This window comes from Herpailurus yagouaroundi, unplaced genomic scaffold (genome assembly GCF_014898765.1).
Source record: "Herpailurus yagouaroundi ecotype Mexico unplaced genomic scaffold, PumYag 182, whole genome shotgun sequence".
Taxonomy (NCBI): Eukaryota; Metazoa; Chordata; class Mammalia; order Carnivora; family Felidae; genus Herpailurus; species Herpailurus yagouaroundi.
The window spans coordinates 25,593,263-25,606,804 of NW_024412413.1; the positions used below are offsets into that span (position 1 = coordinate 25,593,263).

Below are 13,542 nucleotides of genomic sequence, written 5' to 3' on the forward strand. Positions count from 1 at the left end.
GGATACAGGAGTACTGATACATAGGGGCACTTGTACCCCAATGTTTATAGCAGCACTCTCAACAATAGCCAAATTGTGGAAAGAGCCTAAATGTCCGTCAACTGATGAATGGATAAAGAAATTGTGGTTTATATACACTATGGAATACTACGTGGCAATGAGAAAAAAAGAAATATGGCCTTTTGTAGCAACGTGGATGGAACTGGAGAGTGTGATGCTAAGTGAAATAAGCCATACAGAGAAAGACAGATACCATATGGTTTCACTCTTATGTGGATCCTGAGAAACTTAACAGGAACCCATGGGGGAGGGGAAGGAAAAAAAAAAAAAAAAGAGGTTAGAGTGGGAGAGAGCCAAAGCATAAGAGACTGTTGAGAACTGAGAACAAACTAAGGGTTGATGGGGGGTGGGAGGGAGGAGAGGGTGGGTGATGGGTATTGAGGACGGTACCTTTTGGGATGAGCACTGGGTGTTGTATGGAAACCAATTTGACAATAAATTTCATATATAAATAAAAAAAAAGAGAATTACTAAATCAGAAAAAAAAACAAACAAACAAACTGAGGGGATTATGTTTCTTGAAGTGGAAATTAGGATTCTTGTGTGCATGCATGCATTTATGTGCATGTGTGTTCTTTATGTGATGACCTATGCCGGTAAAGAAGATAAAATGGACAAAATACATAGAACAAACACCTAATTTGAAGTAAAAAAGCCTTTTTGGAGAACCTAATCTATTATTTTTTCTTGCTAAGAGTCTTGGGCTCTTGGGCTAGACACTGAACTTATTTGAAAGCCACTTTTCTCATCTATAACATAAGAATACTTATTTCACAAAGGTAATTGTTGTGTCTAGTATGAAGACCATTCAGTAAATGTGTATTGAATTAAAAATTCTTTCCATTTGTTCACCATTAATTATTAACAAACAAGATATTGTAAAGTCATAGCTCATTTGGATTTTTGAATGGTTATTCAAGTATTCTTCATAGACTTCATTTTTATTATATTTTCAAGATGTATTCATTCCTAAGATATCTTGGGATATGTAATAAACCAAAAAGAAATATAAATAAATAGGAGGCACACAACAAGGTACAAACCAGACTAAATAAATATGTCTTACATCCTTCCCTGAAAGTCAGGACTTGACTGTTACTCCATAGAAAACATCTTTGCTTTGGTAGCTGTAGGAACTCAATGGAAGCCCCATATTCTGTTTACTGAACAGCAGATGAAATCCTCAAACTTCTTCAGGGCACTCACAACTCAGGTAGATGGATTTTCATGTCTATAGCCAACCAAAATAAACAAAAAGATCCATTGATGTGGTTAATAATACTATTTAAACACTAGCTTCTTATGGCAACAGCTGAGATTAGGTAAATACTCACAAACTATGAGAAATGCCGTGGCTTAGGAAGCAGACTTGAAGACAGAGGCACTACTAAAAATCTGGCAAAAAATTTCCATTAGAATACAAGAGTAGCCCTTGGAGCACCTGGGTGGCTCAGTCAGTTGAACATCCAGCTCTTGATTTTGGGTCAGGTCACAATCCCAGGGTCGTGTCATTGAGCTCCGTGTCAGGCTCAAGCTGAGTGTGGATCCTGCTTAAGATCCTCTCTCTCTCTCTCTCTCTCCCTCTGCACCTGCCCTGCTCATGCCCTCTCTCTCTCTCTCTGTCTCTCTAAAATAAAAAAAATAAATAAGAATAAAAACAAGAATACAACAGTAGCCCAAATCATCATAAGCATCCAAATCATCATAAGCATTTGACATGTATTAATCTCATCTTACTGTCATTGCAAACTTCTAAGCCAAGTGTCTGTAAAGTGGGAATACTCCACAAAACCTGGTACTCAGGAAGAACTACTGAGTTAGAATGTTAGAATAAAATGAGGAATCAGAATAGAACCATTTATTATAACACTAATAGCTAAAGAATTACTATTATGCCAAGTCTTCATGTAAGCATGTTACTGACCCTGTAAAATAGGAATAATTGTCCTCTAAGAGCGAGGGACCTGCAGCTCGGAGAGAGGACCACAGGTGTCAAGTGGTAGAAGACCAGGAATTTTAACCCAGTTGTTCTCACTCCAACCCAAGTGTTCCCCCCACTGTATTTCAGCAGCCCCCACAGGGTCAGTTTTGGTTGGATCACTGTGAGGGCCAAAACAGCAGACCTGGTCTTGGAGATCAAAGAGGGCCTAATAGATTTTCTCAATCCAGTATAATTTGGCATCTGCCTCTGTCACACCACTGTCTGAACTTGTAGGTTCCAAGTCTAAGTTTATTCTTTGGATCTTTCTTGACACCTCTGCATCATTTTGCACTGATCATGCTCTTCTTGAAACCCTCTACTTCTTCGGCTTCTATGTCACATGTTGTATTTCTATCCCTATGCTTTATTTATTTATTTCTTTACTTATTTATTTTTGAGAGAGGGAGAAGGGACAAAGAGGAGAGAGAGAGAATCCCAAGCAGGCTCCGCACTGTCAGTGCAGAGCCCAAGACGGGGCTCGAACTCGCAAACTGTGAGATCATTACCTCAGCGGAAATCAAGAGTCAGACACTTAACCAACTGAGCCACCTACGCGCCCCTGACCCTTGGTTTTTATACTACAGACTTAGCCTGGATAATAACGTATTTATTGAATGCTCCTTATGTGGCAGACATTGTCCCAGTCCCTTTACACGCCTTCACATGTATTATTTAATCTTCATGATAATCCTATGAATCAGGTGGTACTATTGCCTCTTTTGAAAAGTCAAGGAGGGGCGCCTGGGTGGCGCAGTCGGTTAAGCGTCCGACTTCAGCCAGGTCACGATCTCGCGGTCAGTGAGTTCGAGCCCCGCGTCAGGCTCTGGGCTGACGGCTCGGAGCCTGGAGCCTGTTTCTGATTCTGTGTCTCCCTCTCTCTCTGCCCCTCCCCCGTTCATGCTCTGTCTCTCTCTGTCCCAAAAATAAATAAACGTTGAAAAAAATATTATTTTTTAAAAATAAAAAAAAGAAAAGTCAAGGAAATTTAGCAACAAAAGAAAATATAGATAAACTGGACTCCATCAAAATTTATGATGTTTGTGCATCAAAGGACACTATCATGAGTGAAAAGACAGCTCACAGAAGGGGAGAAGATATCTGCAAAGCATATGCCTGATAAATGATTAATATCCAGAATATATAAAGGACAACAAAAATAAATAACCCTATTTTAACAATGGGCAAAGGATTTGAACTCAGACATTTTTCCAAAAAATATATACAAATGGACTCATCTTTCTCAATTTTTTAGCAGCAACTGATATGTTAATCACTGCCTCTTCTATAAAATAATTTCTTCATTCGCCTTCCAGGACACCACTCCTTCTGTGTCACTAATTGCTCCTTCTCAGTCTCCTTTTTAGGTTCCTTTTGATCTCCTGGCCTATGAACCATAGGTTCCCCAAAGATTTCAGTGTGCTGACCCCTCTGACTTATGCTCACAACTTTAAACACCACCCAAAATACTGACATCTCCTACTCTGGATCTTTCTCTTGAACTTAGATTCACATATTCAATTGCCTATCCAGCATTTCCACCTAATGATTAATAAGTATTTTATTTAAAAAAATTTTAAGTTTATTTATTATTGAGAGACAGAGAGAGCCAGAGAATGAGCATGGCGGGAGGTGGCGGGGGGTGGGCAGAGAGAGAAAGAGACACAGAATCCGAAACAGGCTCCAGGCTCTGATCTGTCAGCACAGAGCCTGACACGGGGCTCAAACCCAAAAACCACAAGATCATGACCTGAGCCGAAGCCAGATGCTTAACTGACTGAGCCACCCAGGCGCCCCAATTAATAACTATTTTACATTTAACCAATCCCAAACCAGCTCAATTTCTACCCAAACTTCACTTGGTGCTCCATCTCAGGAAATGACAACTCTGTTCCTCCAGTTGCTCAGGCCAAACACCTCAGAATCAACTAGACTTCTTTCTTGTACTGCACATACATTGCATCTGAAAATCCTATTGGCTCTATCTTCAACATATATATCCAGACTTGGATTGCTCCTCAAGACCTTCACTACCAATGAGCACCATCCGTCACATACCTTACTGCATTAGCCAACAGATGTCCCTTTCCCCATCCTTGTCAGACTTCCACACAGAAGAATGCTTTTTAAACTTAATATTTTTGAAACCTGAGTCAAGTCTTGTCAGTCTACTGCTTAACACCCTCCAATGGCTTCCTATCTCAAAGCAAAACATATACATTACAAGGCCCTCCTCGACCAGCCAGCCCCTTTCTCAAGGAGTTTTCACTTACCTCTTCTCTGCTGTTCTTGTCTCAAGGCCCTTTCACTTACGGCTTTCGTGTGGCTGGTTCCCTCACTCCCTTCAAACGTGACTGCCCTGTATAAAAAGCACTCTACATCCTCCATATTCCTCTTCCCTGGCTTTGTTTTCTGTGGAGCATTTACCGCCATCTAACTCCCAATATATTGTCCAGCTCTCCCCTCTAGTATTCACCTTGTTCACTGCTCTGCCCTGAGCACGAGAATAGTGCCTGGCATGCAGCACACACTCAAACTGAATGGCCACTATAGCCTTAGTTAAAATATGAGGGAGGGAGTGCAACTTACAGAGTTTCAATTCATGTAGGTTATGTGCTAGATAAAAAAATTATTCAAAACATGTTACCCATGGGGAAAATAATATCAGGGGTCCTAGCTTGATAAAATGCTGGGCACCTCTGGATTAGATTACTCTAGGTTTTCAATTTCAACTGAACTTCAACTCAATATGATTTCAGAAAGGAGAATTTTTGAATTTTGGTACTGGCCTCTGGTACCTACACTGGCCTCTGGACATATACAAACTTAAGGTTTTTTCCAGTTCAACATTTTTCTGTATTTTGACCAAGTTATTTCTGCAAGAATTAAACACTGCAGCCTTGTCTCTTTTTTTCTCCAGACCCCAGGATTAGCCTAAGAGGGGATGGCTTGAATATACACAAAATGAAAAGCTTTCTGCCTGTGTGTGACTAGAAGCCCAAAATTGCAACAAAATCCTACATATCCTCAACTTACCAATTTCTTAAATTACACTTTTCCCCCATATGTATTTCACACTTTTTGAGGTGAAAAAACTGGCTAAAAGTTGCCCTTATGTCACTGTTTAAGAGATTAACACTGTTCAACTCTTCAGATCCCAGTGTACATATTTTGCACAGTAGCTTTGTCATTGGCCATCATTACCCACCTGTCAGAGCTTAATCTTCTAAGTTCAGGCAAGATAAGTGGATTCATGGCTAATAGCTAGGCATGGGTGCTAAAGAATAAAGTGTTTCAGATCAAGGAACAAGATATGAAACAAGAGATAGGTTCTTTTGCTACTGAAATGAAGATAAAGCAGAAAATTCTATTCCTATAGAGAAAACCTTGTAATAGGACATCCCTTCATGATGAAAAGATTACGCCATCTAAGAGGAAAGGAGTAACATGCAATCATAGGGAACTATTGTTCCTTTTAAGTTCTTATACCCTGCTTTTCACGTACTAGTATTAGACTGCTTTAAGATGTAAGATATACTTAGTTCTTAGCAGTTTAAGTTCTGAGCTGGAACCACCTATACTTTTTCAACTACTATCTTCTCCACCCCTACCACCTCTTAGCCTCTTAATCTTAAGGTTGAATATTTAGTAGGCTGCTCACCTGTGCCTAAATATAAGTCCTCTTGCACCCTGGAAAAGAATGACAACCTTGGCTTTTCACAGTAGAGTTGTATCTCTTTGTTAGGAAAAAGAGAATCTGAGAATTTTAGCCCTGGAAAAGAATTTTAGAGGGCTAGTCCAATTCACAAATCATGATTTTTTTTTTTTTCTTTTTGAGAGAACATATGTGCGCATGTGTGTGGGGGAAGGGCAGAAGGAGAGGGGGAATCCCAAACTGGCTCTATTCCAGTGCAGAGCCCCATTAGGGGCTCAATCCCAGGACTGTGAAATCATGACCTGAGCTGAAGTCTTGAATTGGAGGCTCAACCGACTGAGCCACCAGGCGCCCCAGTGCTTTTTATTTAACAGAGGAAACTGTGCCTTGACATAGTTAAATGATTTCTGTGAGTTTTAGAGACGTTGTTTTGTCCATAATCCAAGTCTACGGACTTCTAAATTCAAAGGCTCTGTACTCTCCCCTAGAGTTTAGCTGTAAAATGAAATGTATCCACAGGCAGCTTATCATAAAGAAGTCTTTTAGAATTGGGGAGGATACTGGTTCTGACACTTCACATGTACAAATTTGAGTGAGAAAACTAAGCTGGTTTCTTGACCTTCAATGTATTCAGGTTCTAGGGACATGTTTGATGCCTAATATTATTTTGTGTATAAATGTAAATATTTTCTCATAAGAACACATTTAAGGTCTTTCTTCAAATAAGTAGGACTAGGGCACCTGGCTGGCTGAGTCAGTAGAGAATGTGATTCTTGATCTGGGGTCATGAGTTCAAGCCCCATGTTAGACATAGAGCTTGGTTAAAATTAAAAACAAATAAACAAAAAACCAATTTTTAAAAAATAAGTAGGACTGATTTTCACATGAACAGATTCTGAAACTCTTCTATTAATTTTTACAGATGTACATTAGGGGAAAATTAGTATTTGCCAACTTTATTTTCAATGGCTATAGCACATCTGCTGAAGACCTTCAAAAGCAAATTGTGAAGACAAAGAGTGATTATCATACAGGATATTTCCTACCCAATGACTTCAGGATCCGGTAGAGTAACTAATATATTCTATCTTGTCTCACACTTTTAATTAGTAAATCCCAGATAAGGGCCAAATTTCAAGAACTGCCTTTATGAATGTGTGTTCCTTGCTTCAAATCTTTTCTGGAAAGAGGTAGTTTAAAAGCTCAGTTCAAATGTTTGGAGGCATCTTTTAACTTGCCGAGTAGACATCCTGAGCAAAGCTCACCCTCAGGGTTGAAAAAATTTATGGATAAGAAATTATCATTGAAATTAAATGGTGGTAGGTCCAAGGAATATTGTAGGGATTCGATCCCTTTATGAATCTTGTGATAGATCAATGTGTGGAAATGGCTATTGGGCAACAGAATGATATTGGAATGGTGGTAATTGAAAAACAATGGGTATATTCACCAGAAGAAATCAACTGCTCCCACACACAACCCCCCCCCCCCCCGAACTTGTTTTAATACAGTATAAAAATCAGGTCATATTACTCAGCAATCATAAATAATGAAATCTTGTCATTTGCAACGTGGATGGAGGTAGAGTGTATTATGTTAAGTGAAATAGAGACAAATACCATATTATTTCACTTATATGTGGAAATTAAGACACAAGAGATGAATGGAGGAAAAAAGAGAGGGAAGCAAACCATATGACTCTTAACTATGAGAACAATCTGAGGGGTTGATGGGAAGGCAGGCGGGGTGATAGTAATCAGGTGATGGGCATTAGGAGGGAACTAGGTGTTGTATGTGATGAATCATTAAATTCTATCCCCAAACCAATTTTACCATATATGTTAACTAACTAGAATTTAAATAACTTGAAATAAAATAAATAAAAATCAGGTCATGTGCATTTTCATACTGAACTTTTCTGTTAAATAAAACTTTTGTAATAGTAAAAGAAATAAGTAAATAAAAGTTGTTCAAGGAAGGCCACTTTCTCTTTAACCAGCATTCGGTCTGCAGAGCCATTCTGGAGCTACCACGAATGTTCCCAAGGCTGTAGCTAAGCTTAGAAATGTATAAACAAATAGTTCATTCAATTACATAGGACAAAGTATGATCCATTGGATGTTAGCTTCCTTCTTAATTCAGTAGGTATTTTCTGTCAGAAAGGTCGTACAAGTCAACAAATATAACATGATTAGAATGTATCCAATGGCTGACAGTCACTGAGAAGGGTGAAAAGCAAGCTTTTAAAATTCATTTGCTGTTTCACTCTGATAAAATATCATGTGAGGCACTTTAATGACCGACCAAACAAAACTTAGACTAATGAATCCAAAGCTTTCCTAGAAAACTGTCTTTTGTGGTTTTGTTAACATATTCTGAAAAATACAGACAGAAGGAAGAGAAAAAGAATTTTTACTTTTTGGCTAATTCATGTGGCAAACATCAGAATCAAAAAAAAAGGCACACACACAAAAGACACAAAGAAGTACAGATTTTATTAGAGACTAGTTAAACTTAGGAGGAACAACAATAATACAGACATATACAAACCTACTGTTGGTTTTTGTAAAAATCCTTTAAAAATTCAGTATGGTAAGATATATCAAGCGAGCAAAGAAAGTATTGATGAGAAAATCTTAGGTAGGGCAGGAGATGTACAGTTCTACATAAAATATAAGTAGTCAAAAAGTAAAAATTAAAATAAAGGATATTCTTAAATGGTATTTAAAAAAATACAGTTTAACACACTCCAGTGTTAAGACTGGAGTGAAGACTGACTTTAGAAACTTACTATGTAAACAAGCCTGAACTCTGTAAGACAGTTCTCACATTCCTATTTTAGGTGTTCATAATTAACAATGTCAAAAGAGAATGCAAATGCTCCTCAAATACTGAGAACACTTACTGAACATAAACATAAGATGGGTTCATACATTTCAGGCTATGTCAAGAAATAGTCACCTATGCTTACAGATCAGTGCATGGATACAAGATTGCTGATGTTAGAACACTGTCATGTTTGGGTGAATGCAAAATGTCATAAATTCTGGAAGAAACTGATATAAGGCTCACCTATTTAATTGTAATGTCGTTCATTAGAAAAAATTAATTGGAAGAATTGAGGCATAAATTAAGAGTGAATTTATAAGACAGTAAAAGCATTTTAATCATTTGACATTAAAAGGAATAGAAATCCAAACCTTTAGATCCAAGGTTTCGTTTTATCAAAAAAATACATACATATACAGTACTAACATGTATAGTTTTGATTTATGTAAACAGGAAGCACTGTGCAAAAAAGAAAACACTGAGAAGGGTAATCAAAATATGATTTAAAAGGCAAAAATAATAGAAGCCATGGGATGAAGCATCTATGTGATGAAGGCAGTACAGATCTAATCCCAGGGTTCAGTTCTTCAGAATGAGCCTCAAACTCACAGTCCTCTTTTAAAGGATAACTCAGTGATCCAATTTTTCTGGTAACAAGGCTTGGAGGAACAGCACAGTTTTGGGCTCTTTTCACAGTTGGAATCCCTGATTTGTCTGCAATTATTTCAAACATGGTCTAAACCTATTGAAATGCCAGTATTACCAAAAGTATACATTTCCATTGTGTATCATAACCTTTGGGTTTGGGGTCTTTTCATGCCTTTTCAGAAATCCTGTCCTCAAACGAAATAAAACAGCAATGTCACAGTTATGGTAGGAGACCATGTGATGAATCAAGTAGGTCACAATCTTTTAAAAACCCAGAGCAGCAGGGAACAACAACAACAACAACAAAATAATAATAATAAAAACCTTATTCTGCAAAACACTTCAGTAATCTGTAAAGTATTAATCCATTTTCACTCTATCATGCTTTTTATCAACCATAGCAGATTCTGAAATGTAGCCTCTACAATGAGTCTGAAATGATGCTGTTCTTCCCAGAACTGAACCTAAAAAACAAGCTCAAAGCAGTGTGGTGGATTCAAAAGATTACAAGAAAAAAGGCACTGGTCTCCAGAAAAAATATTTTTTTTTTTTTAATTTTTTTTTTCAACGTTTATTTATTTTTGGGACAGAGAGAGACAGAGCATGAACGGGGGAGGAGCAGAGAGAGAGGGAGACACAGAATCGGAAACAGGCTCCAGGCTCTGAGCCATCAGCCCAGAGCCTGATGCGGGGCTCGAACTCACGGACTGCGAGATCGTGACCTGGCTGAAGTCGGACGCTTAACCGACTGCGCCACCCAGGCGCCCCGAAAAAAGATTTTAAAATTACTCGGCATTGGAGTCAAGGGCAAAGACCAAATGCCTTTCAGAGATGATGCATAATTAAACAAGACTGTTAATCATATTGTTGAGTAGAAAGTGTTTGACAAAGCCAAAGAAAAAAGAAACCATTAATTTAGGGGAGAAATTTTTTTGTGTGACAATGTCATTTAACCACAAAATAGAAATCTGATAAGTTACAAGAACAATTCTCCTACTAGCAATTAATAATAACCATATTATAGATCACATTTCTACTGTGATAACTGTAATGTCAAAGTCTGGTAAGACTTTATCTTGTTACCCACTGTCATTCCTCTAATTTTGGAAGGATTAATGAACCAATTTTTGCTAAAATGTAGGCACACATACAAAAAAGTGAGTTCTGGTGAACGTAGGAAGTCTAGTCAGCCTCAGGTTATCTTCAGTCTTCACACTCTTGATGTTCCGGGAATGATGCGCGAGTTTAGGTTGGTTCTAGGATAGGCCCAGGGGCCTGGTTTGATCTGGGATCCCTGGGACCATACCTAGAACAAACCCAAACAAAACGAAACTCCTTGGGAGTGCTTTCAGCTCAGGTGACTTCTGGGCTTTTCACTCATATGGACCTCCAGGGCTGTACCAGACCATACAATGTTTAAGGAAGGGGAGTAACATTTCTGGAGTTTTCTGTACGTTGCCAGGTGCCAGTACTGTGCAGAAAATACTTTGACTTAAACTTGGAATTAATTTTAAAATTTACTTTGGGAGGGGTAAAGGATATGTAACTTCTTAGGATATCATAAAAAACAAAAAACTTGTGAAAGACATGCTTTAGTTTTAGAAAAAATTTCAAAGATGAAATAAACTCATTTTGTAGGTAGCCAACCTTTAGGAAATGCTATAAAAGTGAAAAATGTAAAGTTCAAAACAATAGAATTATTCTTTATCTTGAGAAACTCTTAAGATACAAATATGATGGGAAATACATATTTCTACAACAATGGCTCATAGAATATACCCACTTTGAAAAACAGTGTATCAGAAGTATACACAACTTAAATACTGTCCTGTTTCAATAACATGTTTGATATGTGCCAAATGAAATTCAGTAAACAGGGATGAAACAAATTAACTCAACTGCTGACAGGTTAAAATATATTAAAATGTACAGCATTTAAAAAATACCATATGCATTTTAATTGATCACACATTTTAGAATTTATTCATGTTATACCTTTGTATATGCGAATCCTGTAATCACTTCCTCCTCTTTTCAATTTATAGCAATTATACTGAGTAGAATCACTTTCCTCTTACAACTATACTCAAAGAGAATTTCTCTCTTTGTACCACCAACCAGGGGTTGGCGTCATAATTATTCTGTAATGGCAGTCTCAACTCAAGAAACGGGTTTGGATCCTCTATTTTTAAGTGAATATTATATCACAATTCCCAGTAGCATATGAATAATGTTAAGCTGTGTCATGGCCATAGACTGATTTTCCAATTACCCTGTATATGATGGATAGATGAATCAACGTATGGACTAAAACATAATCAGCCTATTTGTAAAACTAAGTTATTCAAAGTGAGGGTATCCCTTTCTAGACAAATCTGAATTTTACTTGCAAACATTGTAACATGTGAATTTCGTGTTTATTTTTCATTCAAGAGAGAAAAATCATCATGTTTGCTTAACATCAAATGGTAATTTAAACACGCAAAATATAGAATGACACTGGGTATTTAGTCATTCAAACATCTGTCAACATCATTAGCTCTAACACTGATAACTTCTGGCAAACTTTTAACATACATTGCGTTGAATAAAAATAAAGATGTTGTGTTAAAATGCTGCACATCAAAGAATAAGTTCTTTGTGGTAAAACTGCCTAGAGTCTAAAGACCTTATTACTTTTCAGTTCTCTAAGATATCAATTATGAAAGTTTTCTTATTTTCCAGGACTCAACCTACTTCATTGTTTCAGAAATGAAAATACATTTCTCTAAAAACAAAACCAAAGTAACAACAACCAACCTAGCCAAAGAAATTCTTAGCAACATGTGGTATCTGATTCAACTAGAAAGTACTGTAGAAAATGCTAATTTGAGTTGGCTGGTTTTAATCAGAGCCAAAAAATTAAAGAATAGAATGTAGAGAAGGTAAAGTATAGAAGCATAATCATTCCTTTTGTACAATAACAGCTCTTCTATTTTGAGAGCAGGTACCTAATTTAGTAACTTCACTTAAAGATAGCAATGAAATAGGTAGTAATAGATACCCACAAAATCCATGCATTTAAGTATAATCCAGGTTTTTAGGTCTTCACTGAGTCAATTTGTTCTTACTTTATACATTATTCTAGCTGTTTTAGTTACCTGGTTTCCGAAACCAAAACAGACTAGAAGGAGCATAACGAAGGTGGAGAAAGGCCATTGCTATGGGCACACTTAAGCGGTATTTGGAGAAACTGGAGGAATGAGAACTGCTATCAGAAAACAAAGACAAGAAAATGAAAAAAGCACATCAGAATGGAGCCATTTAGTAAAAGGGCATGTAGCTCTCAGTGCCTTAATTAGACTATCACAGTATAATAACTGTTGTTAATAATGATCATTTTGACATCAAAAAAGATTTAAATGATTTTCATATATTGTTTAATAAGATAGCAACGCATATTGTTTTAAAAAGATCACCTTCAGAAATTATTCTGAGAAATTTTAATGCTTAAAGAGGTTTAAGTTCTATAGAAAACTGGGATATCTAGAATGAGTCATTCTCCAAATATCCAGTTAGCCAGTTCTTTCTAAATTAGCTGTGCATGTTTAGTCTCAAACCTATAGTTCTAGAATATAAATCTTGGTGGACAGAGTTGGAGTCATATTTATAATGTTTAAGTTTTCAGTCTGTGTCCTATACTAGGAATAATGAGCAAAAAAACCAAAAAAAACAAAAACAAAAACAAAACACTTTCCTAAAATATACACAATGATTTATACAAAGATAATAATCAAATTCTCTTTTATAGCTGAATTCATTAATGGAAAGTCCTAGAAACATGAACATATAAAAACTGAATTAATACTTTAAATATATGGCAATCACATATTCAACCAAGTATTTTTAGCAAGTTCTTAGTAAAGAGTGATCAGGCAAACAAAAGTATGCTAAGCAGCCAAATAGGTACCACAAAGGCCATGCACATAACTGACAGAAAAGTCCCTTAGCCTTCTTTCAGTCTACTCTTATTTTAGACACAATTCTAGCAAGGTTGGCAATCTGGTTTCTCAGCCCACAGCAGATGAGAAGCAGCAAATTGGGGACCTAGTGCAAGAGGCAGGCACACAAGACAGCAGCAAAAAGTGACAGCTGATTTTAAGGGAAGATAGAGAAACTGTGAAAACCAGACCTAGCTCAAAAAGCAAAGTTCTGCAGGGTCACAGGGTAAAGGGGCATAGAACATTATGTATCTCAGTTGCTCCTGAGGGTGCATTTCTGTTTATTACCCTGTGAGAGGAACTGATATCCTTAAAGATGACTGAGAAAAAGTTAAATTATATCCTAAATATTCTAGAAAAAAGTACAGAAAGTACATTCTAAAAATTTTCCT

At 37.0% G+C, this 13,542-nt stretch overlaps 2 protein-coding genes across 3 annotated transcripts in view; one reads left to right on the plus strand and one right to left on the minus strand.

Moving 5' to 3' along the window:
- The window catches only part of LOC121040591 (uncharacterized protein C3orf20 homolog), a 130,874-nt gene extending 124,031 nt beyond the window's left edge, over positions 1 to 6,843 (plus strand). For both annotated transcript variants that reach the window (XM_040491187.1, XM_040491188.1), the window contains one exon: positions 6,616 to 6,843. In XM_040491187.1, the coding sequence (XP_040347121.1) occupies positions 6,616 to 6,762 (147 nt within the window). In that variant the 3' untranslated portion in view covers positions 6,763 to 6,843. The remainder of the gene's footprint in view (positions 1 to 6,615) is intronic.
- Positions 1,167 to 13,542, minus strand: part of VEZT (vezatin, adherens junctions transmembrane protein) — a 78,818-nt gene continuing 66,442 nt past the window's right edge. Inside the window, exon 13 of the mRNA XM_040491180.1 lies at positions 1,167 to 1,291. Within this exon, the coding sequence (XP_040347114.1) occupies positions 1,263 to 1,291 (29 nt within the window). The 3' untranslated portion in view covers positions 1,167 to 1,262. The remainder of the gene's footprint in view (positions 1,292 to 13,542) is intronic.